At 51.8% G+C, this 22,910-nt stretch overlaps 1 protein-coding gene across 1 annotated transcript in view; it reads left to right on the forward strand.

Moving 5' to 3' along the window:
• PLXNA1 (plexin A1) overlaps nucleotides 1-22,910 on the forward strand; it is a 277,345-nt gene that overhangs the window by 127,298 nt on the left and 127,137 nt on the right. The window contains exon 4 of the mRNA XM_031964586.1: nucleotides 15,237-15,377. Coding sequence (XP_031820446.1) covers nucleotides 15,237-15,377 — 141 coding nt within the window. The remainder of the gene's footprint in view (nucleotides 1-15,236; nucleotides 15,378-22,910) is intronic.

Raw genomic sequence — 22,910 nt, forward strand, 5'->3', positions numbered from 1 at the left:
AGAGGGGCAGATTCCTCAGGAGAGCAGCTGGGGGAGCAGAGAGGCATCTGCCATGGACCTTGTGTGCACCCAGCTCCCCCCAAAGAGGGGGGAGGTCTTTCCAGCCAGACCCCTGGAGCTGCGGGCCTAAAAAGGGCCTCAGAAGATAGACTATAAGAGCTGGGAGGAACCTGGAATATAAGCTGTGAAAGCCGGGAGGGACTCTAGGAAGTAAATGTTCTAAGGTTCCGAGGGCCTCAGAAGATAGATGCCGGAGCCAGACCTTAGAACATAGAATGTCAGAGCTTGGAGGGACACTAGAAAACTAGTACATCAGAGATGGGCAGGACCTTAGAATACAAATTATTTTAAGGGCTTTAGAGAATGTGGAGTATCAGAGCTAGAAGTAGAACATAGACTGTTAGAATAGAAAAGAACCTTAGAACCCAAAATGCTGTCGATTGGGGAATACAGACTGTCAGGGCCATAAGAAGTCTTAAAAATGGGGGGGTTTCGTTCCAGGGGAAATTGGGACAAAGAAGAGCTGTTCGGTAATGTCAGGGTTGTAGGGTTAGAGAATAACACCTAGAAAGGGACCGCAGAGTCCCCCCAACTTACAGGAAAGGAAGCCGAGGTCCAGAGGCCCAAGGCCCACAGTTACCTGAGTGTTGACTCTCCCCCCTTGCAGACCACTGCTCTAAGGTCCACTCTGCCTCGTGCCATGTTTCTCCTACTCATTTTCAATGAACTGGTCAGTGCCGTGCAGGGAAACCTGGCCCGCTGTTCCTAGCATGGGCTGCTTCACTTCACAGCAGCTGGCCCTGGCGGGGGGGGGGGGGGGGGGGGGGGGGGGGGGGGTAGGCAGGGACGCCGAGGGGCAGGGATTGTGTGTCCCTCGCCCCCCTCGGTTCTCAGCAGAGAGAAGAGTGATTCCCCGCGGCCTGGTTGAGTGTACAAAAGGGGCCTCTGCCAACGGCACGGTGGGGGGCGGGTTTGACAGGTGGTCACTCCAGCAGACGGACAGACGGCTGCATCTGTTTGAGCTGCTTCTCCGCACCCCTTGAAATTCTCTGAAGAGCCCGAGTTGTCAGATACCACCTGTTGTCTTGTCCCGAGACCCTTATGGGACTGGGTCAGATCAGCTTGTGACTGAAGGGCTGGGCAGGGAGGAGAACAAGGGGAAGGTCTGCATTCCCTACATGCCCATCTTGGCCTGTCCTCACACACTCCCTGACCTCCCTCCCCTTCTCCTTATCCTCACTGCCCCCTCCCCAAACTCCAGCAGGAGCAGCCCTTGCAGACACGCAGGGTATTCTTGGACCCGTCCCCTGCTGTGGAGGTCCTTGGGCCCCACATGTTCCCGTCATCAGGGGGAGGGAAGCTCCAGGTCATCTTCAGAGAGCGCCACACCTAGTGGACAGCCTAGGGTGGGCAGGCAAGTCATCGGAATCCAAAGACCTGATTTTGAATTCCAGCCCAGTCACCAGAGCTGGGTCACCTTGTACTAATCACTTCCCACTTAGGAGATCCACATTTACTGGCTGCAGAATGGGAACAATCCTAGTGTCTACCTCCTTGCCTTGCAGGGTGCTCGAGAGAAAGCCCTTTGTGAAGTGGGAGCCTCTCTATGTTTGTTGGCTTTTGCCACGTCAGGGGCAGCTGGCAGAATAAGCGGCCTTAGCCTCTCACTTAAGGCTGTCAAGGTCCTGTCCTTATCTCTCCAGCTTTATCCCTCATGACTGGCCTAAATAAAGCTTCCGTACAAGCCAGACTGGGTTAAGGCAATCACAGAATCCAGAGCTGGAAGTGACTTAGGCCCCGCCAGTCCAAACCCTGGTTACATTTGTATAAGAGGAAACTGAGACACCAGATTGATGGAATTAGAACGGGAAGGAGGCTTGAAGACTGGCTCAGCCGCCTCCTTTATGTTGGGGAGGAGACAGAGCCCCAGAGCAGTAAAGCATTTGCCTGAGATTCCTTGGCTACCCTAATAGGAATCCGTGTTTTGACCTTAAAGCCCACAATCCTGCTGCATTTCCAGGAGCCCTTTCTTATGTTCTCCAAGCTGATCATACTTTTCTGCTTCTACCATTCATCTTACTTTCCTCCTCTGCTTCCAAGCCCAAGTTTTCCCTAAAAACACCATGTCCTGCTTTTTGCAAGAAGCCTCCCCTGCAGAAGGCCAGAATGGGCAGTCCTTCTCCTTAATCCTCCTGACCACCTTCAGAGGTCCCATCACTGGGATGGTCAGCCAGTAAACATTTATTAAGCGCCTGTTGTGTGCCACTGTGTCTCTGCTTTCAAGAAGTTCACAATCGGCAGGGGGAGGTGACCAGCAGACAAATGTGTCCAAACGAGCGAAATGCAGGATCGAGAGGAAATCATTGTGGAAGGCAGCAGAATTAAGAGGGCTTAGAGAGGCTTCCAATCCATTGGAGATACTGATAATAAAAGTAAAAAACTCCTGGTAATAAAAGTGATTGCTTAATAGTAAGAGTGATGATGATGATGGAGGAGGAGGAGGAAGAAGAGAAAAAGGAGGAGAAAGAAGAATAGTCTGGAGCCATTCCATTTCTCAGGAAGGTGGGAAAGGACCAACCCTCTACTCTCTTTGGTAGGGAATTCCTGGCTGCCTCTATCAGGATCTCGATTTACAATCTTAGGGAAAGGTTGTCTTCCATGAGAGCGGTGAGGAGAATTGCCTGATGTCTTATAGCCAGTATGTGTCAGAGGTAGAATTTGAATCCAGGACTCCTTCTTCTTCCTCTTCTTCCTCTTCACTCGTCCTATTAAGCAATCACTTTTATTACCATGCGTTTTTTACTTTTAGCGTCACTATCTCAAATGGGATGAAACCTTGAGCATATTGCTTGTTGATTGATTACCTCACATAATTATTCACGCTTAGCAAATACTGGCCATGAGAATAATGGTAATAATAGCTAATAGCTAACGGTTTTTTAGCGTGCTAAGTACTGTATGATTTATAATCTCATTTGTTGCTCATAACAACCCTGAGAGACAGATGCTGTTACTCATCCCCATTTTGCAGATTAAAGAACTGAGGCAGACTTGCCCACGGTAACCCAGTTTGGTAAGCATCTGTGGCCGGATTTGAACTTGGGTTTTCCTGACTCCAAGGCCGGCCCTCTGCACCACCCAGATGCAGAACTTTGCTTTGTGTTTTCCAGAACTGCCCGGCTTGGCCAAGGTGACAGGATAAGCTCATGGCTGCGTCAGGCCCAGGCCTTGGGTCTCCTGCCAACCTCTCTCCAGCCCTCTGACCCTCGTGGCAGTGGGATGAGAAGATCTACCGGTATTTGTCCATCTTAGTGAATACATTCATTTCCCCCCCCCCCCGCCCCGGCACATAACTGCAGGATTAAAGGGTTGGGGAGGCTCCCTGACTGAATTCCTGATGAAATGAGGGGAAAAACCTCTGAAATACCAACCTTTGTGACTCACCCATAATGGAACCTTGTCCAGATTATAGTCTGTGTTTCTTCCGAGAAACATGGTGCAGGTGGGGGGAATGGGGAAGGTGGTGGTACAAGTCAGGGGTACTGGTGTGCCCCCCTTCCCGCCTCCATAAATTATTGGCTTTTCATTTTCTGCCTACGTTCTTCCCCACATTGTAAGTAAGCACTGGGAGGGCTTTTTCCTTTGTGGAATCAGCAGCAGCTGGGACGTGGGTTTCCTGTAAGGCCCAACTAAAATCCCACCTGAGGAAGCCTTCCCCAACCTATCTTAATTCTAGTTTTTTCTCTGTTAATTATCTCCTGTGTATCCTGTCTGTAGCTGTTCGCCGTATTTACTTGCTTAATGTTCCTCATTAGATTGTAAGCTCCCTGAAGACAGCCGTGTGTTTTGGGGGTGATCTTTGTATGAGTGCTTGGACATGTGACTCACTGACAATAAATGCTCATAAAGTGAATCAGTAACTGACCATTTATCTCTCCTTCTCTGGGCCTGGGCTGCTTCTTTTTTTACTATAAAAGGCTGGGAATGGGGCACCTCTAAGATCCTGAAGCTCCCTCACAGTATCAAAGCCAGGATTAGGAGCCGGTTTTCTTCATGGACCCAGGGCTCTGTGCACTGTAGCCACTGCAGACTCTGCCTTTGATGCTCACATGAGTCCCTTGGATTCTAGGGGTCTCAGTTTCCCACCTGTAGAGTGAGGAATCAGGCGAGGGCCTCCTTGGGGTCCCTTCCAGTTTCAGAATTGGGATCCTCTCGCTGTGTTTTCTTTCAGCCCCTGCAGGTGGAGGAGAGAGGAGGTTTTGGGGGACTGTGGTTTGTGGGGCTTTGCCTGTGCTGAATCCCACCTCGCATCCCACTTCCTGTCTGCTGCAAAGAGCTCCCACAACTAACCAAGAATTGCTGGGAGGAGATAAGAAGCCTGGCTAGAGGCTGGTGAGCCTGGACATCTTTCCAGAGGTTCTAAGGCTCTGAATCCCACTCCTAATTGCCTTCTGTTTTGCATAAATTTACATGTTGAACTTGAGTCCTCAACTCTCAAGGCACTGACAAGAGATAGGGCCCTTCTGCCGTCACCCCCCAACCTGGAGCACACAGCCCTTATGCGAATGACAGCCCTGTCCAGGGGAGGCAGGAGGCCAGGCAGGGGGAGTGACCTCTCCCAGGCCCACGCGGGGCCCCTGGCAGCCCCTGTCAGCCTTGCCTTAGCTGTCTGAATTCTCCAGTCAAACTGGTTTATTCCCTGTTCCTCCACCCAGAGCAGGTGAGCTCCCACCCCTGTGCATTTCTTCCTCCCCTGTCCCCTCGGCCTGGAATGCACTCTACAATCTGTTTGTTCAGGGCCCGGTTCCTCGGCCTTTCCCAGACTCTCTCCCCCATCTCCCCAGGGCTCACAGTATCCAATGTCGGGACTTGTTCACTTGCCCCAGCATAAGTTACTTCAATCGACTCTCTGCTTTCAAGGTTTGAAAAGCTTTTGAAGAGACTTGAGTGATCACTTTATCCAACCTCCTCATTTGTGGGGGGCAGAGCCAGGATTAGAACCCACCTTTTCATCCTGTGTTTGGCACTTGCCCTTGCAGCAGGCCAGCTTGCTCAGGTAGACAAGTGGCTCTGTGATCGGATCGGTTCGGAGTCCTCTCCAGCTCCCCTCCCCGGCCTGTGTGGTTCTTGGCCATGCCCTCCCAGAAGTTGGCCAATCCAGAGCCTTTCCTTTTTTCTCCTGACATCTTGAGGCTACCAGTGGGTGGTTCACTCTGGCTCTCCACCTGCCATCCGTCATCATGAGATATTCCCAGCATGCATTTCTCTGGTGACCCTCCTTTGATGTCCCTCACTGGTTGTGCTTGCAACCTGTTCATGCCCTTGGGGGGGACACTCACCTGCGACTTGTATTCCATGTGTTACTGCTGCAGGGACCCTGGCAGGATGCTGGTATCTAGAAGGCAGAGAGCTTTGCAATCCAGCCTGCCCTTGCCACCATGCAGGGTGCATGTGTGTTCTTTGTCCCACATATATTGCCGATAGACAAACTCCGTGGAATAATTTGAGCACAATGATTACTTTTTATTCATCTAGTATCTTCTGTATGGATGAGTTTTTGAGTGAAACTTGAGGATTCTTTTCTCCAATATTTGGCAACTAGAACAGTGTCATGAATGAATGGGAGTAGAGGGAGGAGCTCGCCATCCACAGGGAATCCATCTTTACTTTGGACTCTGTGCTGTATCTTCCCCATCACAATAACACACACTTTCCAGGGGGCCATTATTAATTCCTAAAATTCTGAATTTATTGAACACAAGAAATTTGTATATGCAAAGTAGGACAGAAAAAGAGGATTATAAGATAAGAACATGACTATTATGTGCAGTTTGATTTAATATATATGTACATAATATATTTTACGTAGATACTTTATATGTGGATACAATGAATCGAACCTGTTACTTTTAAAGTTGCCCTGCATATCTATTTTTTTTTTGTGAACTTCCTATAGGACTAACCTAAGTACCTACTTTTTTCTAAGTTGTGAGGATAAAATGAAGTAATATTTATAAAGCACTTTGCTGACTTTTAAAACACTATAAAAATGCAGCCTCTTCTGTGCCTATTAAAAATACTTCTTTTTCTTTCTTTTTTTTATCTTGGTAATATTTTATTTTATTTTTCATTTACATGTAAAGGTAGTTTTTACTATCCATTTTTGTAAGATTTTGAGTTCCAGATTTTTCTCCTCTCTTCCTCTTTTCCAGCAATTTGGTATATGTTATACATGTACAATCATGTTAAATATCTTTCCACATTAATCATTTTATGAAAGAAAAATCAGAACAAAAGGGGAAAAACCACAAGAAAGAAAGAACATGAAACAAATGAAAATAGTATTCTTTGATCTACTCTGAGTCTCTGTATTTTTTTTCCCTGGACACGGATGGCATTTTCCATCCCAAGTCTATTGAAGTTGTCTTGGATCACTTTATTGCTGAGAAGAGTAAGTCTATCATCGTCGATCATTACACAATGTTGCTCTTCTTCATGAGCAATGTTCTTCTGGTTCTGCTCATTTCGGTTCATGTATAAGTCCAGGCTTTTCTGAAATCGGCCTGCTCATCATTTCTTATAGCACAATAATATTCCATTATATTCATATACCATAGCTTATTCGGCCAATTCCTTGCCACCACCTTTCCAGGCTTTTCTGAAATCAGCTTGCTCATCATTTCTTATAGCACAATAATAGCCTGTTATATTCATGTAGTCCAACTTGTTCAGCCATTCACCAACATTTCTAATTCCTTGCCATCAAAAGAGCTGCTACAAATCTTTTTGTACTTATGGGTCCTTTCTGCTTGTTTATGATTTCTTTGGGATATAGACCCTATAGTTTGCCATCTTTTAAAAAATTTTTTTGGTAACCCTTTGCTAGCTTCACTCTTGCCTTCAAATTCTTTCTTGTCCAACATGAAAACTGCAATCCTTGCAATAAATAACCTTATTTAAGCAAAACAATTTGATGTGTCCCAAAATATTTGTCCTGTTGCACTTTGAGTCTGTCCTTATCTCTCAGAAGGTGGGTAATATGTTACCTCACAAGTCCTCTGGTATGGTGGTTAGTTATTGGCATTGGTCAGAATTATCATTATTATTATTTTGCAAGGCACTTGGGTTTATGTGACTTAGCCAGGGTCACACAACTAGTAAGTGTTAAATGTCTGAGGCCAGATTTGAAAGCAGGTCCTCCCGACTTCAGGGCCACTGCTCTGTCCACTGTGCCATCTTGCTGTCCCATTGATAGAATTCTTAAGACTTAAATTGTTTTTCTTTAAAAAAAAATTTATAAATTGATCCTTTCATTCTGCCTACTGTCCCCTGCATCAATTCAGACACATTTTCAACAAGCATTTGCCTGTCAGAGCATTGTGTCTTTGAAACCATCCCTTTTGTCACTGTACTGTTCCATTATGCTCATATACCATCATTTGTTCGGCCAAATAGTTATCTTTTCCTTTTCTATATATCTTGAGTATTGATCCTTGAAAGCCCTCACAATTTACTGCTTTTCCATTCTTTGTCCTTTTTTCTACTTCCCTGTCGTAAGTACATCAGAAATTGGGACTGGATTGTGACCCCGTTGTCTTTGATGGGGAAAACAAATCTCTGCAGATCTTTTCCATCTTGCTTTCCACTTTCATACTCAAGGACAGCTTTGCTTAGATTTCTTGCCACATGAGACAGCACCATTCATACTCGTCCATTATTCTTCCTTATAGGATTTTGTGAATGAAGTTACTTTTTAAACCATTGTTTCCATTGGCTTTGGTCTTCTTCATTTTGCTGACCAAGGCACTTTTGGTGCTCTTTTGGTCTTGTTGTGCCAGTGGATTTACATTGGATAAATGGAACAAATTAATATAATTGGTCTTCATGCCATTTCTCTTGTCTACTTACCATTTTTCGTTATTCGTTTACTTATTTAAATGATTCAGGCTTGAGTTTTAGAAATTGCGTAGCATATTGGTTTCTCATTATTCCTCTTCTAGATTTCCCCTAATTTGTATTTTTTTTTTCTTTTCTTTGATGTATTGGTGATCTAGTGCTACAAAAACCAATGATTATTCAGGAGCATTTATAATTATTTATGAATATTCATTTTTTTCTGTCTTCTCAATAGAGTATAAGCTCCTCAGGACAGAGAACTTTTTTAGATTCTTTATGTCGCTATTCTCATACCTTATACATAGTCATGGTTCCTCAGTTACTTTTTGGTGATGAACCATAGAATTATAATGTAGTTATAACCAGAGGGAGTCTTGGATTATCTAGTTCCCAGCTTCTTAAATTCTGATTTGTGACCCTATATGGGGTCTTGTAACTCAATGTTGCGCTTCCAAAATTATGATATATCATCAGTAAATGTTGATTATTTTATATATTAATATATATTTATATAGAAATATTTTATATTTTATATACCTACATACCAAAGGTCATGTAAAATTTTCTTGGATGAAAAAAGGTTGAGAGTGGAAAAAGTTTAAGAAGCTCTGGCCTAGTTCTACTCCTTAATTATGAAGAGGTGGGAACTGAGGCAGAGAAAAGGAAATCCCTTACTTCAGGCTGGAGCCCAGAGCTCCCAACTTGTTGTCCAGAGCTGCCTCTTCAACTTGGTCTCCCCGACTTTTCTCCACGCTCCCTCTCTGCCATAATGATGACATCCATTATTGGGGAAGACAAAGATTTCATCTTCCGCTAAACCTTCCACCCGGCTCAGCTCTCCTTGGCGATCAGTTAGCATGTGCTTAGAAAATGCAAAACAATTTTCACCTGTCCCTCGGCAAAACTTAATTCTGAAGATGAGTCTGCTCTCCCTGAAGGGTATCTCACCAGCACCGGGCTGGGCACACAGGGGTGGTAAGTCCTGCTAAAGCAAGTCATCTTCATTGATCAGTGGGTTGCCTTGCTGAGGCCCACAGGGTGGTTTTTATATTATTCAAGTCAATTCACCGAGCAGTTATTAAATGTCTGTGGGCAGACATCAGAGTGGCCATTCTGTAAAAGATACTCTGTCCCCCCCAAAAGTGTTCCTGCTGTAATTATATTCTGATGCTTGTACACTCACACACACACACACACATACACTCACACACACACACTCACATTCATACACACATACTCACACACACACTCGCACTCACACACATACACACACACACACACTCTCACATTCATACACACACAAGTGAGAGCACAGCCAACTTTAGGGAAATGAGGAAAGGGTTCTTGAAATTGAGTTTGCATTTGAACGGAGCCGTAGATTCCGTGAGAAGCAATGGGAATTAATTCTTCCCCTTGTTTTCTACCCATTTCTTACCAGATTTGAACGCTCATGCTCCATCTTCCCATCTAGAATATAAGATCCTGAGGGCAGATGCTTTATTTGTCGATCCTCGGGGCTCATATACAGTCATTGTTTATCAGACACTTTTGGATGATAAATCATCCGGTTATCAAGTGGCTAGAACCAGCCGGACTCATTACTGGACAAGGCCGAGGAGTGGAATGGTGTATAACTAAGAACACCAGAGCTTAAGAGTCAGAAGACCTGAGATCGAATTCTGGCCTTTCCAGAAAGTGAGACTTTGTGTGGTATTTAAAGCACTCTATAAGTGATTATTATTATTATTATTATTTTAATAGCTTTGATTACTATATGTTACACTTGTATGCCATATGTTATTATAATGATTGCTGCCATGTTTTTACATGGGAGAAGATTTAGGGAAGTCTGGGTTCTCTCCTCCAGTATTTGTAGCCTTAATCATGCGGGTTGTTCAGCATGGTTTCAGGCTGCCCCGGGCGGGTAGTGATTTCCCCATTCAGGAGACTGACCATCTGTCAGAGGTGCATAGAAGGGCTTTCTGTACTGAGTGGGGAGGTTAGACTAATGACTTCTGAGAGGCTTTGCTCATCAGTCCTTGGGGCAGTCACTGATTATCAGATACTTTGGGATGATAAATCATCCGGGTAGAGAGTGGCTAGAACCAACAGAACTCCTGTTGGACAAGGCCCCATGCTTCTGAGATGCTCGCTTTCTCTTGCTCCCTTCGCTCGGCCAGAACCCGGCTGGGTCGGAAGCTCCCATGAGGGTCTGCCCTGGCCAGCTCCAGTGGGCTCCCTCCTCATGTCCCTCCAGGATTCCAGGGGCTCGGTGCTCTCTCTCCTCAGGGTCTGGTCATGGGATATGCTTTCTCTTCTGGGTTACTGAAAGGAGGCCACAGGGAAGTGCTCTCTGGCTGTCAGGGTTGCGGGCGACCGCTTTGTCTCCTCAGGATTTTGGGGGAGATCTGATTGCTCGGGTACATTTGTCCTGGCCACGCTGGACAGGCAGGACCTCCCAGGCCCGCTGAAGGCAGATTTGCAGGCCGGGATTGCAGGCTGGTCTGGGAGGGCTAAGAGGGCACCTGGCAGGCCCGGGTCTCCCTCCCACCTTGCTGGGTCCCATGTGCGTCAGGTGTCTCTGGCTGGGAAAGCGGATTTATGAGACCTGCCAGCAGCAGCGTGTCCGCGGCCTTGCATACGTTCCTGGCCGTGGTCTTGGGTAATGGAAGCTGACACTCTCGACAGGGTTCTGTGCTCCCTGTGCCGATGGGAGTAGCTTGGGAGACCCCTCGGGAGGCGGGGGCCTTTCTGCCCCACGTGCACGGGAAGAGTGGCCTGCTTGGGGGGTGGCAGCTGGCTCCTGGCCTAGAGGTCGGACCGGGGCGAGCAGCAGGAGTGTGCCGATGTGGGAGTCTGTCCCAAGAGGAGAGCGGGTAGGAGGCGAACATCAGGGGCCTGAAGTTGTGACCAAGGGATGGGCGAGCAAAACTAGATGGACTGTCCCCTGGGGAGGAAACGTGGTCCTGCTTCCCCCACAAGGGCCCCAGTGGCCTCCTGAGGCTGTCAACTCGGCCACAGTGTCCGGGGAGGTCTCAAGAAGGATCTCTGCATCAGACCAGCCGTGGCTCCCAGTTCTTGCTCACCGACCTTCCTTGGGTGGGCAGCTGTGCTGAACAAGACCTGGTCGTGTAGGAAGCTTGGTCGGTTCTAGATGTGGTCCCAGTGAGACCAGCACAATGCAGGGAGAGCTCAGTAAGGGCTCAGGGATAGGGCGCTGAGCTTGGAGTTGGGAACATTTATCTTGCCGAGTTCAAATCTGGACTAGGTGTGTGACTCTGGGAAAATCACCCAGCCATTGCCTGCCTCAGTTTCCCCACGAAGGACAGAGGCTGTTTCCCCCCACTTTATATTCCCAGAGCTTGCGATACAGCAGGTGCTTAATACATGCCTATTGACTGAGGGATTGAAATGAAAGCTCTCCCAGGCTCACCTCTCCGTCCCTCCCGCAGTTTCTGACTCGGGGCTCTGGTTCCCTGCGGTTTTAGTGAATGATTAAGTGATCCCTGGGCAGCCCCTCCCCCCGGGCTTCTGCCCACCGCCCCGAGGAGCCAGCTGCAGCCTTGCCCTCCTCCTCCACCTGGCGCAGGGCTTTCCCCCGGGCTCTAGCCCATGACTCAGGCGGCTGGCCCACGGCATCCCGCAGCCTTGTTTTCCTCTTGGAAGCGGAGCTCTCTCTGGTTCTGTCTGGTTTGATTTAGAGACAGGGCCAGGGATTGGCAAGGGGGTGACCTGGAGCGGATGTGGGAGCCAGGAGGGGAAGCAGACGTTGTTTTGCATATTGGGTTTCAGGAATGTCTCCCACCCCGGCTGGCTTCCTTCGTCCCTTCCCCCTCACAGAATTTCAGAAGGTTAGTGCTGGAAGGGGCCCCAGAGACTTCTGGGAGTCGGGGGTCCGAGTTCTTCCTTCTTCTCCGCCCTTCACTGGCTGCACGACGCCGGAGAAGTCACCGTGGTGCCTTTAAAGTGTTAAACTGGGTTCCCTTGGATCTCTTCCTTCTGTGTCTAAATCTGCTTTCCTAGTCCAGGGTTTTCATTTTACAGATGGGAAAACTGAGGCCTGGAGAAGGGTTTGAGTCATCCAGTATCTCCCGGCCAGTAAAGCGCAGAGAGCTTAGACGAGGACGCAGGCCCGTTGTCTCCAAATAGTTCTACTTCCAGATTCCTTCCTCAGGACCTTCTTTCCTGGTGTTTAGCCCTTTGTAGAGCTCCTGATTGCCTTGTGAGGCAACCAAGTGGTGCACTGGTTAGCGCGTTGGACTTGGACTCAGGGACCTGATGTGAGTTCAGATTCAGCCTCAGATGTTATTTATTAGGTGTGTGAGCCTGGACCAGTCACTTAAACTCTGCCTCAGTTTTCTCATCTCTAAAATGGGAATTAAAATAGCATCTACCTCCCAGGGTTCTGAGGATAAGCGGAGGTAATGTTTGTAGCCCTTGAATATCCTAAAAACCCTTATACACCCTCTCCTTTCCCAGCTCCCTGGCAAGTTGGACGCACTCAAAGCCAGAATCGCAGAAGACTGGAGTTGGAGTGGAGTTTAATTCAGCAAATGTTGATTTAGCAATAATTCAATGAGCATCGATTAAGTGCCTGTACTGTCCAAGGCATTGTGGGATAGAAAGACCCAAGTGAAAGAGTCCCTGCTCACCAGGAGCCTGCGTTGTTTGGAGAAAACCAACACATGTCAGGGAGTCCATAGGAAAACGTCATACCCTCCCATCGAGGGTCACAAACGCACACCGTGGACGTCTAATTTGGGGGCAGGTGGGGGAGCACTCAGAAGCGGCCCCGGGTCAGCTAAGGGGCCGAGATGGTGGGAGGGGAGAGTCCGTTGTAAACATGGCCGGGCTCGGGCCAGAGCTAATGAGTGTGCGAGGGGGACTTGCCAGGGTGGAGTTTGTGTCTGATCCTGAACGAAAGGGGAGCCAGAAGGTAACTGAGCAGGAGAGTGACATGTTCAGACCTGGACTTAAAGAAACTCATTTGGGTGGCAGTTTGAAGGATGGATTGGAGAAGGGAGAGACTTGAGGCTGCAAGACCAGTTAGTCCAACTGCCATTCGTTACATGAGAAGGACATTGCTTCGAGCCTCAGTTTCCCCATATGTAAAATCAAGTGTTTGTGTTATTTCTACTACTTGCCTTACAGGGTGGTGAGGAAAGGGTCTGAGTCTGCAGAGAACTGGGATTGAGAGGGAGGGAGAGGGAGAGGGACAAAGAGGAGGAGAGGGGAAAGGAGAGAGAGACAGAAACAGAGAGATAGAGACAGAGAGAAGAAGGAGAGAGGGAGAAGAAAAGGGGGAGGGGAAGGAGAGAGGCTGAGTCAGAAAGGCCACAAGCCAGTGCTAGCTGCCCCTGAGAGCCCTCCGGAAGACCAGAAGGGATAGGAGGGAGGGACGCAGCAGCCCCCTGGGCCCTCGGATGGAGGGATCTATTTCTGCCCCAGGGCCCCTTCCTTGCTGCCTGCCTTGCTTCTCGTGGCCAGAGCGGAAGTCCCAGGCCTCCGCTGTGAGCACCTTCCCCATGGCTTACTGACCTCGTTTCTTCCCTGGGGCGCGCGCTCCTCCAGGATTTCCTGGGATGAGCCGAGCCCAGAACAAGGGTGCCGGCCATTCCTGCAGCCCATCCCCCACCCCGGCCCCCGTTTTCCATTCCGCCCCCTCTGCATCCCCTTCCCATCACAACTGTAACCATGAAATAGCCGTGGCCTCCACCGCAGCGTCAGAGCCTGCAGGGGCTCATGCTCACTTTGCAGGTGAGCCAGCGGAGGCCTGGAGAAGGCCGCGGTGGGGGGGGGGGGGGGGGGGGGGGGGGGGGGGGGAGATTCCAACCCCATTTCCTCTTCCCGGGCCCCATCCCTGGCCACCTCGTCGGCCCCACGCCACACACTGCGTGCCTTCCAGCAGGGCCCAAGGCAGGGGCTGGCTTTGGGGTGAGTCAGCCCTAACAAACACGGCCCCTCCCCTCATCCCGGTGCCTGCCTCTGCCTGAGAGGGTTCGTATGGGCCGGGGAAGCCGGGGAGGAGCTGGGGTCCTGCCCCTCTGCCCCCCGTTTCCAGCCCCCTGGGTCAGCCGCCCATCCCACCGCCCCTGTGGTTTGCAGGGAAGTTCACATTTCTGGGAAGTTCCTTAGGGGTCTCTCTCTCTTAATTAAATACATTTGTTTTGTGAAAGCGACTAAAAATACTCCTGGCTGATGTTATCGGCAGGCTGGCTGGCGGGGAATCAGAGGAGTCGCTCTAATTAAACGGCCCCCAGTTTGTTTGTGATCTGGAATACATTTCCATGCTAATAAGGTGGCTGGGGGCGAGGGGGCCCCCTTTCTCTCCCCCAGCTCCCTCTTTCTGGATGGGAAACTATGCAAATGACTCGGGGCTCTGTCATGGCGGGCGAGGACTGGAGCCGAGCCAGTCGAGGGGAAGGAGGGAGGAGGGGGTGAGCTGGGAGGGGACCGGGGGTCCGGAGGGGGCTCTGGTGGGGTTCCCCACCAGGGCTTCTGGGCACTAATGACAGCACTAATGAGTGACGAGGATGCGGCACTTGCAGCTTATGTCTGTCCAGCCCTTCCCAGGGCCGGGGAGGCGGGATTCAAACTTGCATCTCCATCGCTCTTCCTGTCCTCGCTCAGGGCCCCCACAATGCTTTTCTGTCACGTGGCAAATGGCCAAGTGGGAACCCGGTCCCGGGGCCTTTGCCTTGGGATCCAGAGCTGCGAGCGGCCTCCCTGCCGTGCCTCCTGGGGACGGGCTGCGACCCAGGGGGATTAGTGGTGAGGGTCCCCAGCAGGCTGGTGAGAGGGGCTGCTCCGGGGCTCCCCGAGGCCGCCACCCGCTCTATGGGGACACACAGCACGGCCACGGGGGATTTGTCGGGAGTCTGCGAGGGCCGGGTCTGGCCTGGGAGGAGGCTGAGGGGCCGAGTCCGGCTCCAGCAGCCGAGCTGGGACTGAATCCGGCCTCTCCCGACATCCCCGTTCGGGGCCTCCCTCTCCGTCTCCCAAGTCCAGGGGTCGGCGGCTGCTCTCTCTGTGTGGGCTCGTGTGGGTGATGAGGTTTCCCTGTGGCTGGGACGGGGTCCGGCTCGTGGGAGCCCTCAGAGGGACCGCAGTGCGGGGAGGGAGGGGCCGGGCCTGCTCAGCTCTGAGAGGTCTGTGGCCGCTCTCTCCTGTGCAGCTTGTGTGGGTGATGGGGTTTCCCTGTGGCTGGGACGGGGTCCGGGGTCCGGCTTGTGGGAGCCCTCGGAGGGACCGCAGTGCGGGGAGGGAGGGGCCGGGCCTGCTTAGCTCCAGGGTCACTAGGTGTTGGCCCAGAATCCGACCTTCTCCTCTGCTTTGCCTAGATCCTGGTGGACCTGTCCAGCCCCGGGGGGCGCCCCGCCCTGCAGTATGAGAACGTGGTGGCCCACGAGGGCAGCTCCATCCTCAGGGACCTGGTCCTGAGCCCCAGCCGGCAGTACATCTATGCCATGACCGAGAAGCAGGTGGGTGCCGAGCCTGCGGGGACCAGCGGGCGTGGGCGGGGGGTCCCTTCTGGGCGCCGGGGCCGGGGGGAGCCTTCCGGGCCATGGTGCCGCCAGACAGGGTCACAGAGAGCCACCTCCCTCTGTCAGGCGCTGGGAGCCCCGACCCCCCTCCCCTCCTGCCTGACAGGTGGCCCTGGGGCGTGGTCAGTAGGGAACAAGCATTTATTAAGCACCTACTGTGTGCCAAGCGCTGTGCGGGAGCACTCACAGGAATCTGCAATGATCCTGAGGGGGCACTCTCTGCACCTCACAGTGCAGAAGGTGATGTGAGGGCCTTAGGCCTCCTGGTCCCGGCCGGGCCTGGGCCTCCCCAGCTCCAGGCCTGGGCCCTCCCCTCCCCCCAGGCCTGTCCCCCCCCCTCCTCCCCCTCCCCCCCAGCTCGGGCCCAGAACGGGGTCAGAGCCCCAGACCCAATCACGGCTTCTCTTTCACCACGTTCAGACGCTTGTGTCTCTGGACCCTCTGCCCTCCGGGCCCATCTGGAAAGGGCCTCCTGTTCATCAGGGAAAAGGGGGGGTGTGAAAACAAGGAGGGAGGGAGGGAAGGGGGGAGGAGGGTGTGGGGGAAAGGGAAGGGAAGGATGGGGGGGGAGGAAGAAGGGGAAGAAGGAATGAGAAGGAGTGAGAAAAAGACAAGAAGGGAACAAGGAGTGGAGAGAGAGGGAAAGGAAGAAGGAATGGGAGGGGGTGGGGAGAGGAGGGGAGCCAGGTCAGGGAGAATTAGAGGAGGAAGAGAAAGCTAGGAAAAAGGAGGGCAGGAGTGGGAGGGAGGGGGGAGCGTGGGGAGTGGGGAGGAAACAAAGGGAGTGGGAAGCTAGGGAAGGTGGGAGGGAAGAGACTGAGTGAGCCCGAGCAGAAGTATCTGGGAGAGAGGACAGATAATAATAATAATGATGAAAACCCCTTTGAAAGCTACTTTAGAAGCCTCAGTCGGTTGGTTTCTCCCGAGCCCCTTGCTCACTGATTCATTGCTTCCTGCGGCGGGGGCAGCCCCAGCCCCTCCCCCGCCTCAGCCCCCAGGGGGTCGTGAGGAGCACCTGGGGCCACGGAGGCTGCTGAGCAGATGTCATGGCCGAGGCTCTGGCTGGGCCAAAGGGGCTTGGGCCTGAGAGTTGTCCCGCACTTAATCACTGCCCCTGGGCAGTCCCGTCCCATCCGCCACCTGGGTCTCGATCAGGCCGGGCCTTCTCTTTGTGCAGCCTCGGGGTCTCCTCCATGAGGGGAGGGGCTCAGCTCATGGGTGGGATCTTGGATCCAGAAGGAGACGGAGCTGCCCAGTTCTCTGCCCTCCTGTTTATGTAGGAAGAAAGGGAGGTGACCAGAAGCCAGGCAGGATTCTCACTTGGGCCCCTCTTCCCTTGGCTGGTGTTTGTCTGGCTCCCGCAGGGTTCCCTTCCAGGCCCGAGATCCTGGGACGGGCAGGCACAGTGAATGTTCCCACTGCCTGGCCCCAAGCCAGGCCTGCCAGGGCACAGCCCCTGCCCCTGGGGAGCTCGAGGCTGGCGCACATGGAGCAGTCACTGGCCTTTCCTGCCCGGGGGGGCAGCAGGCGTCACAGGGGGTCCAACTCCCAGGGGTCTCAAGGAAAGTCACAGGAACCGGGAGGGGATCTCTCTGGGCAAGGGTCTGTCTGAGGAAATAAGGAGGAAGGAGGGAAGGAGAGGTGGCAGGAAGGAAGGAAGGGAGGGAGGGAGGGAGGGAGGAAGAGAGAGGGAAGGAGGAAGGAAGGAAGAGAGGGAGGGAGGAAGGGAGGGAGGAAAGGAAGAAGGGAAGGAAGGAGGGAAGGAGAGAGAGAGAGAGAGGGAGCATAGACTCAGGAGGGTGCCCTCCACTCAGACAGCCACAGCCAGGGCCTAGGCCATGAGTTTCTGCCACATTGTTTGCTGTGTCGATGCACTTGCTTTTGCCAGCCCTGGGAAGCACCTGCTCCTGCCCCTGCACCTTTGCTCACATGCATGTTTGCCCTGGGCTCTCGCACACGTGTGTGCCCCGGGGCTGTGTGTTGCTGGTGCTGTGAGTGCACTTCAGTGTTGGCCTAGGCTCACACAGTGACAAACCTGAACCCGGCTCCTTCTGCCCTTGCTGTGACATTTCATTGCCTGTAGAATTTATTCTCTGAGCCTCAGTTTTCTCATCTTTCAAGTGGGGACAGCAGGAGGCTTCCCAATGAAAGGCTGGGCTGCCTCCGTGCTTCTGCACCTGTCAGTGAGCCTCAGGCTTCGAGGAGCGATGACACCCTCCTCCTCTCTGAAAGGGCTTCCTGATGGGGGGCTCTGTGACAAGCTTATTCCTTAAATGAAAGTGAATTAAAAATAATTTTGTTTTCAGATTTCAAGAATTTTATTATAGCTTTTGCGATACACCCTGGGGTGTTGCTAAGCCGGGGTTGGGAGCCACTGATCCATATATATCTCCCTCCAAGTGTGGAGATGCAACGTGGTCCCATGGAAAAACACCAGCCCCAGAAACCAGGCAGTCTGGGCCAGAGGCTGGAACCCGCCCTGAGGCTGCTGTCTACCTTCCCAGACCTTGCTCCCTCATCCACAATGAAGCGGGAGGCCCAAGCTGCCCCTCGGGGTGGGGGGCGTCCCCAGGGATGGGGGGGGGAAGAGCTCTCCCCAGAAAGGGAAGCATCCCCCATACTTCAGGGTGAAGCGTCATAGAAACAGGGGGCCCAGTTTAATGGCACCATCAGCCCTCCGGTACCTGAGACCTAATTCACTGAACTGGGGGCTGCTCTGAGGCTGAGGAGGTGAATCAGGGGTGGCTCCTGTCCCCCACGCAGTCACCCGGGCAGCCGTCTCCTAGGGGGAATGGAGAGAGAGGGAAGGGAGGAGAGGGAGAAGTGGGGGGGGGGGGGGGAAACAGACAGACAGATATAGAAAGTCAGACAGAGAATCAGAGAGGCAGAGAGAAAGCTGCAGAAGGAGGCAGAGATGGAGGAGAAAGAGTGAGAGTCGCTGTTGCATCCTCCTTTCCAAGGCCCGCTTCTGGTTGAGTTTCCCATCACTCTCTCCAGCTGTTTCTGCCCCTTGGAACCCCACTGACCTTCTTTGCCGCCTCTCTTCCCCAATAACAGACTGGGAGGAATATTCTTTCCTTCTCTCATGGCCATGGGTGGGCCAGGCAGCCCCCGGCCCGGCACTGAGCGGCCCCTCGTTCTCGGGGGAAGCCCCTCCCACCTTGGCGTGGATGATCTTTGGCTCTCCGGGAGACGTCTTCGTGTCTTTCTGCCGGATAAGGTCTCTCTCCCCGAAGTCAGACTTTATTCACATAAATTCATCCATTCATCAATATTTTTCGAGTACCTGCTTTGAGCAGAAGAGTAAGAGCTTATGGTCATGGAGGAGGAGGAGAGCCTACCGGCTGGTAAATACACAGGAGGGGAATACGATCAGTGGGAAATGGGAGGAAGGCCCTGGAATTGACAGGGGTCAGGGTAGGTGCTGCTTGCCTCAGTTTACCGATCTGTCAAATGGGGACAACAAGAGCATCTCCCTGCCAGGGTTGTTGGGAGGATCAAATGAGATGATTTGTCAAGTGCCTGATTATCAGATGAGATGATTTGTAAAGTCTGGGGCCTGACATATAATAGGTGCTTAATAAATGCTTATTTACTTTCTTCCATTCCCGAAGTCACATGGAGAGGTAGTTACAGGCAGCGCCCCGGGATTCATATTTGAGTGTAATGGCTCAAATTTCGGATTAAATAACAGTTCTTCTACAATCTGGGAGGCTCCTTCTGCCCCAGTTTTTCCTTTGCTCCTCATGAATTCCCCAGGCCATCCCCAGACCTTGACTCTTCTTGGTGGAACGGAGGCTCCTGGAGGGCAGGGCTGCCCAGATTTTGTGCTCACAACCCCCGCTCCTCTCCAGGCCTGGCCCTCCCAGAAGCCTCTGGCCTGCTTGCTTCTCCCCTGTTTGGCAGGCGAGGAAACCAGCCTGAGAAGGAAATGGCCTGGCCAGAGTCTGCTGGAACCGCCGGCTTCTGGGGGCTCCGACCTCTGGGCCCACCCGGCTAGTGGCCAAACTCCCTTCCGGCCAGCCGCCAGCCTCCCTTCCGGCCAACGGCCAGCCTCCCTTCTGTTTCGGGGCTGAGGGCAATCTGGCCGCTCTTCCCGCTTTCTGCTCAGTTGATTAATAAAAAGAAATATTTGCCAGGGCTGTGGTTATCAGGGAAGCAGAGAAGTAATTAAGTGAACAATTGTGTCCCGGCTCCTGGGGCCCGGAGCTCCCGGGGATTCTAATCTCATCTGGAGGAGCTATTAATTAGGAGCTGAATCTGTCAGGCCGCCTTTTGTTTGCGGGTTGCGAGGAGTCACTCCCACTTCAGTTTGTTGGGAAGGATTTGGGGTGCGAGGGCCCAGAGGTCCGGCTCCCAGCCTTCTCCCTTGTGGCCAGCCCTGGCCTGCTCTGCCCTAGTGTCCACTGGGATTTCGGGTGGCCCAGGAGGCCTTTGTAGGCCCTGGTAACTGCCTGTGTTTGTGCCTTGCCAGCTGGGGCGGGGCTGGGCACCCCAGGAGAGGCTGGAGGGAAGAGGAGGTGCAGGTGATGGCCCTGGAACTCAAGAGGCTTTCTGGGAAGGTGAAAGTGGGGAGCAGCTTTGTTCAACGGAGGCTTGGGAGGCAGCTGGCTTTTTTTCTTGTTCCCTGAATTTTCTTAAGGATTTCTCTAAGGATAGTCAATCTCTGGAAGGAAGGAGAAGGCTTATAAACTGTGAGAGGAGCTTCATTAAACTAACTCTCTCTCTCTCTTCCCCTCCCTCCATCTTTCTTCTTTCCCTCCTTTCCCTCTTTGAATATATCTTTCTCTCTTCTCCCTTTCCCCTTTCCCTTCCTTTCCTTTTCTGTCTTTTTTGTTCTTTTCCCCCGTCTGTTTCTCTCCCCTTCCTTCCTTTTCCCCCTCTGCTTTTCTTTTTTTTTTGCCCCCTTTCTTTCCTTTTCTTTTTTCCCGCCCCTTTTGGCCTGTTTTCCCCTTTTTTCCTTTCCCTCTTTCCTTTTCCCCTGGCTGGGCTTCCTCTCCCCTTTCCCCTCTGGGCTATTCCCCCTTTTTGTTAAAGGAAGTTGGGAATTGAACCAGGATTTTCCAGGGGGAGGGAGGGAAGGATATTTAAACCCCAAGATCCTTTGAAACCCAATTCCTTTATTTTTGGAACCCAGGGTTGGCCCCCAGTCCCAAAATAGGAAACAACGAAACGGGAAAAGGGTTTGTCCTAATCAGCCTAGGCTCCTCTCAAAACTTTGGGTCCCCTTGAACCCATTCGGGCCCACCTGAACTGCCCCTGAAAACCAAGACCCAGGAAGAACAGACCCAGGGCCATGTGTTAAAACTGGCCACAAACCTGGCCCCGGCTGGCCCCATGTGAGAGCCCACAGACTCAGAGCTGCCCTTGGGCTCCTATCTGACAGCGTCCTAAACCCAGCAGGGAGCGTTTCTGCTTCCATCCCACGGACTCAGTAACCTCCAAAGTTGCCTTATAAGTCAGGCAGAGTGAACCTGGTCCTTTGGAGGCTCCCTAACAGCGTGTTATCCCTCATCCCTCCCTGAGCTAATACCTGGGTTCCACCTGGCCAGGGTGCTTGGGTCCTGGATCCTTCCTGGAGCCAGAGCTGTTTGGAGATGGGGGAGCGGGCAGGGGCAGGGGCAGCGGCAGGCAGCTTTCTCGGTCTGACCTCTCCCGAGCTAATTCTCTCCCATCCATGCCCAGATGTTCTGATTCTTTATGTAAGTGGTTATTTAGAATTTCTTGGAGCCTCTGTCCTGCATCTAAATTAGCAACAGATCCCTTCCTTGCCACTGTTGGGGCGATGTGTGAACTGCAGTTTCTGGCTGAAGGATTTCCCTTTGTGCCGGGTCCTGGGCTGGGACCTGTGACCAGCAAGGGGCGGCTCCCTGTACCGGGTGGCCGTCTGGGCCGAAGGCAGGGGTCACTGGGGTTTCCCAGGGCTTGCAGTGCGCCTGGCACGCAGTGGGGGCTTCATGGATGCTCCTCGATCTGTTGTTGAGTTCCTGCTCTTGGCTCCTTCTCACCTGCGCCCAGATAGGTGCCCAGGGGCCTGCTGAGAGGCCGTGTGAGCTGGGTGAGGGGCCACTGGTGGTGGAGGCCACGGGCTGGTAGGTCAGGAAGGACATACTTGGAAGTCACCCTGGAACACTGGGTGGGAGACTTAGAAAAGGGTTCCCGTGCCTCTGTCTGTGAGAAAGGGTCTCTAGGAGTATGTTCTCTGTTTTACAGATGGGGACACTGAGGTTCAGTGACACCGCCCAGTCAGGGAGAGGATTAGGACTGACGACCCTCTCCCTCCCCAGACCTTTATTCATCCCACTATGCAGAGGGGTCAGACCCGGGCCAGCACAAGGCAGGGGACAGAGATTGCGTGATGGGGGAAGGGGAGAACAGGCGGCCCCTTTTCTGTTTGAGTTTGACATCGCTGTTCATACCAGACACCCTGCTCAAGGAGAAGGACCCGAGACTGTGTGTGGGGGGGGCCGGGAGCAGGAGGGAACCTCCCCCATCCCCAACTTTTATCAGGGGAAATCGAGGCCCAGAAAACTCAAATGACTTGTCACTGGCAAAGTTGGGGATGGGTCTAGGTCTCCTCCATCAGGCACTCGAGGCATGACCCCAAATTCCCTTTTTGGGCTTCTTTCCCTGCTCCCAAACTTCAACCCTTCCTAACTTCTTTTTTCTTCTCCAGCCTTACCCCCATCTTCCTTCCCACCTTCATTCATTCATTCATTCATTGTTATATTCTGTACACTTTGCCCTTCCCACCATCATTCATTCATTCATTCACACCTTCATTCATTCCTTCAGCGTTATATTCTGTACACTTTGCCCTTCACACCTTCATTCATTCATTCATTCATTGTTATATTGTGTGCACTTTGCCCTTCCCACCATCATTCATTCATTCATTCACACCTTCATTCATTCCTTCAGCGTTATATTCTGAACACTTTGCCCTTCCCACCATCATTCATTCATTCATTCCTTCAGCGTTATATTCTGTACACTTTGCCCTTCCCACCATCATTCATTCATTCATTCACACCTTCCTTCATTCCTTCAGCGTTATATTCTGCACACTTTGCCCTTCACCTTCATTCATTCATTCATTCCTTCAGCGTTATATTCCCGAAATTTTGCCCCTTCACACCCTTCAAATTCATTCGTTCATTCCTTCCAGCGAACCTGCACACTTTGCCCTTCACACCTTCATTCATTCGTTCATTCCTTCAGCGTTATATTCTGCACACTTTGCCCTTCACACCTTCATTCATTCATTCATTCCTTCAGCGTTATATTCTGTACACTTTGCCCTTCACACCTTCATTCATTCATTCATTCATTGTTATATTGTGTGCACTTTGCCCTTCCCACCATCATTCATTCATTCATTCACACCTTCATTCATTCCTTCAGCGTTATATTCTGAACACTTTGCCCTTCCCACCATCATTCATTCATTCATTCCTTCAGCGTTATATT

Source organism: Sarcophilus harrisii, chromosome 1 (genome assembly GCF_902635505.1).
Source record: "Sarcophilus harrisii chromosome 1, mSarHar1.11, whole genome shotgun sequence".
NCBI classification, from domain to species: Eukaryota; Metazoa; Chordata; class Mammalia; order Dasyuromorphia; family Dasyuridae; genus Sarcophilus; species Sarcophilus harrisii.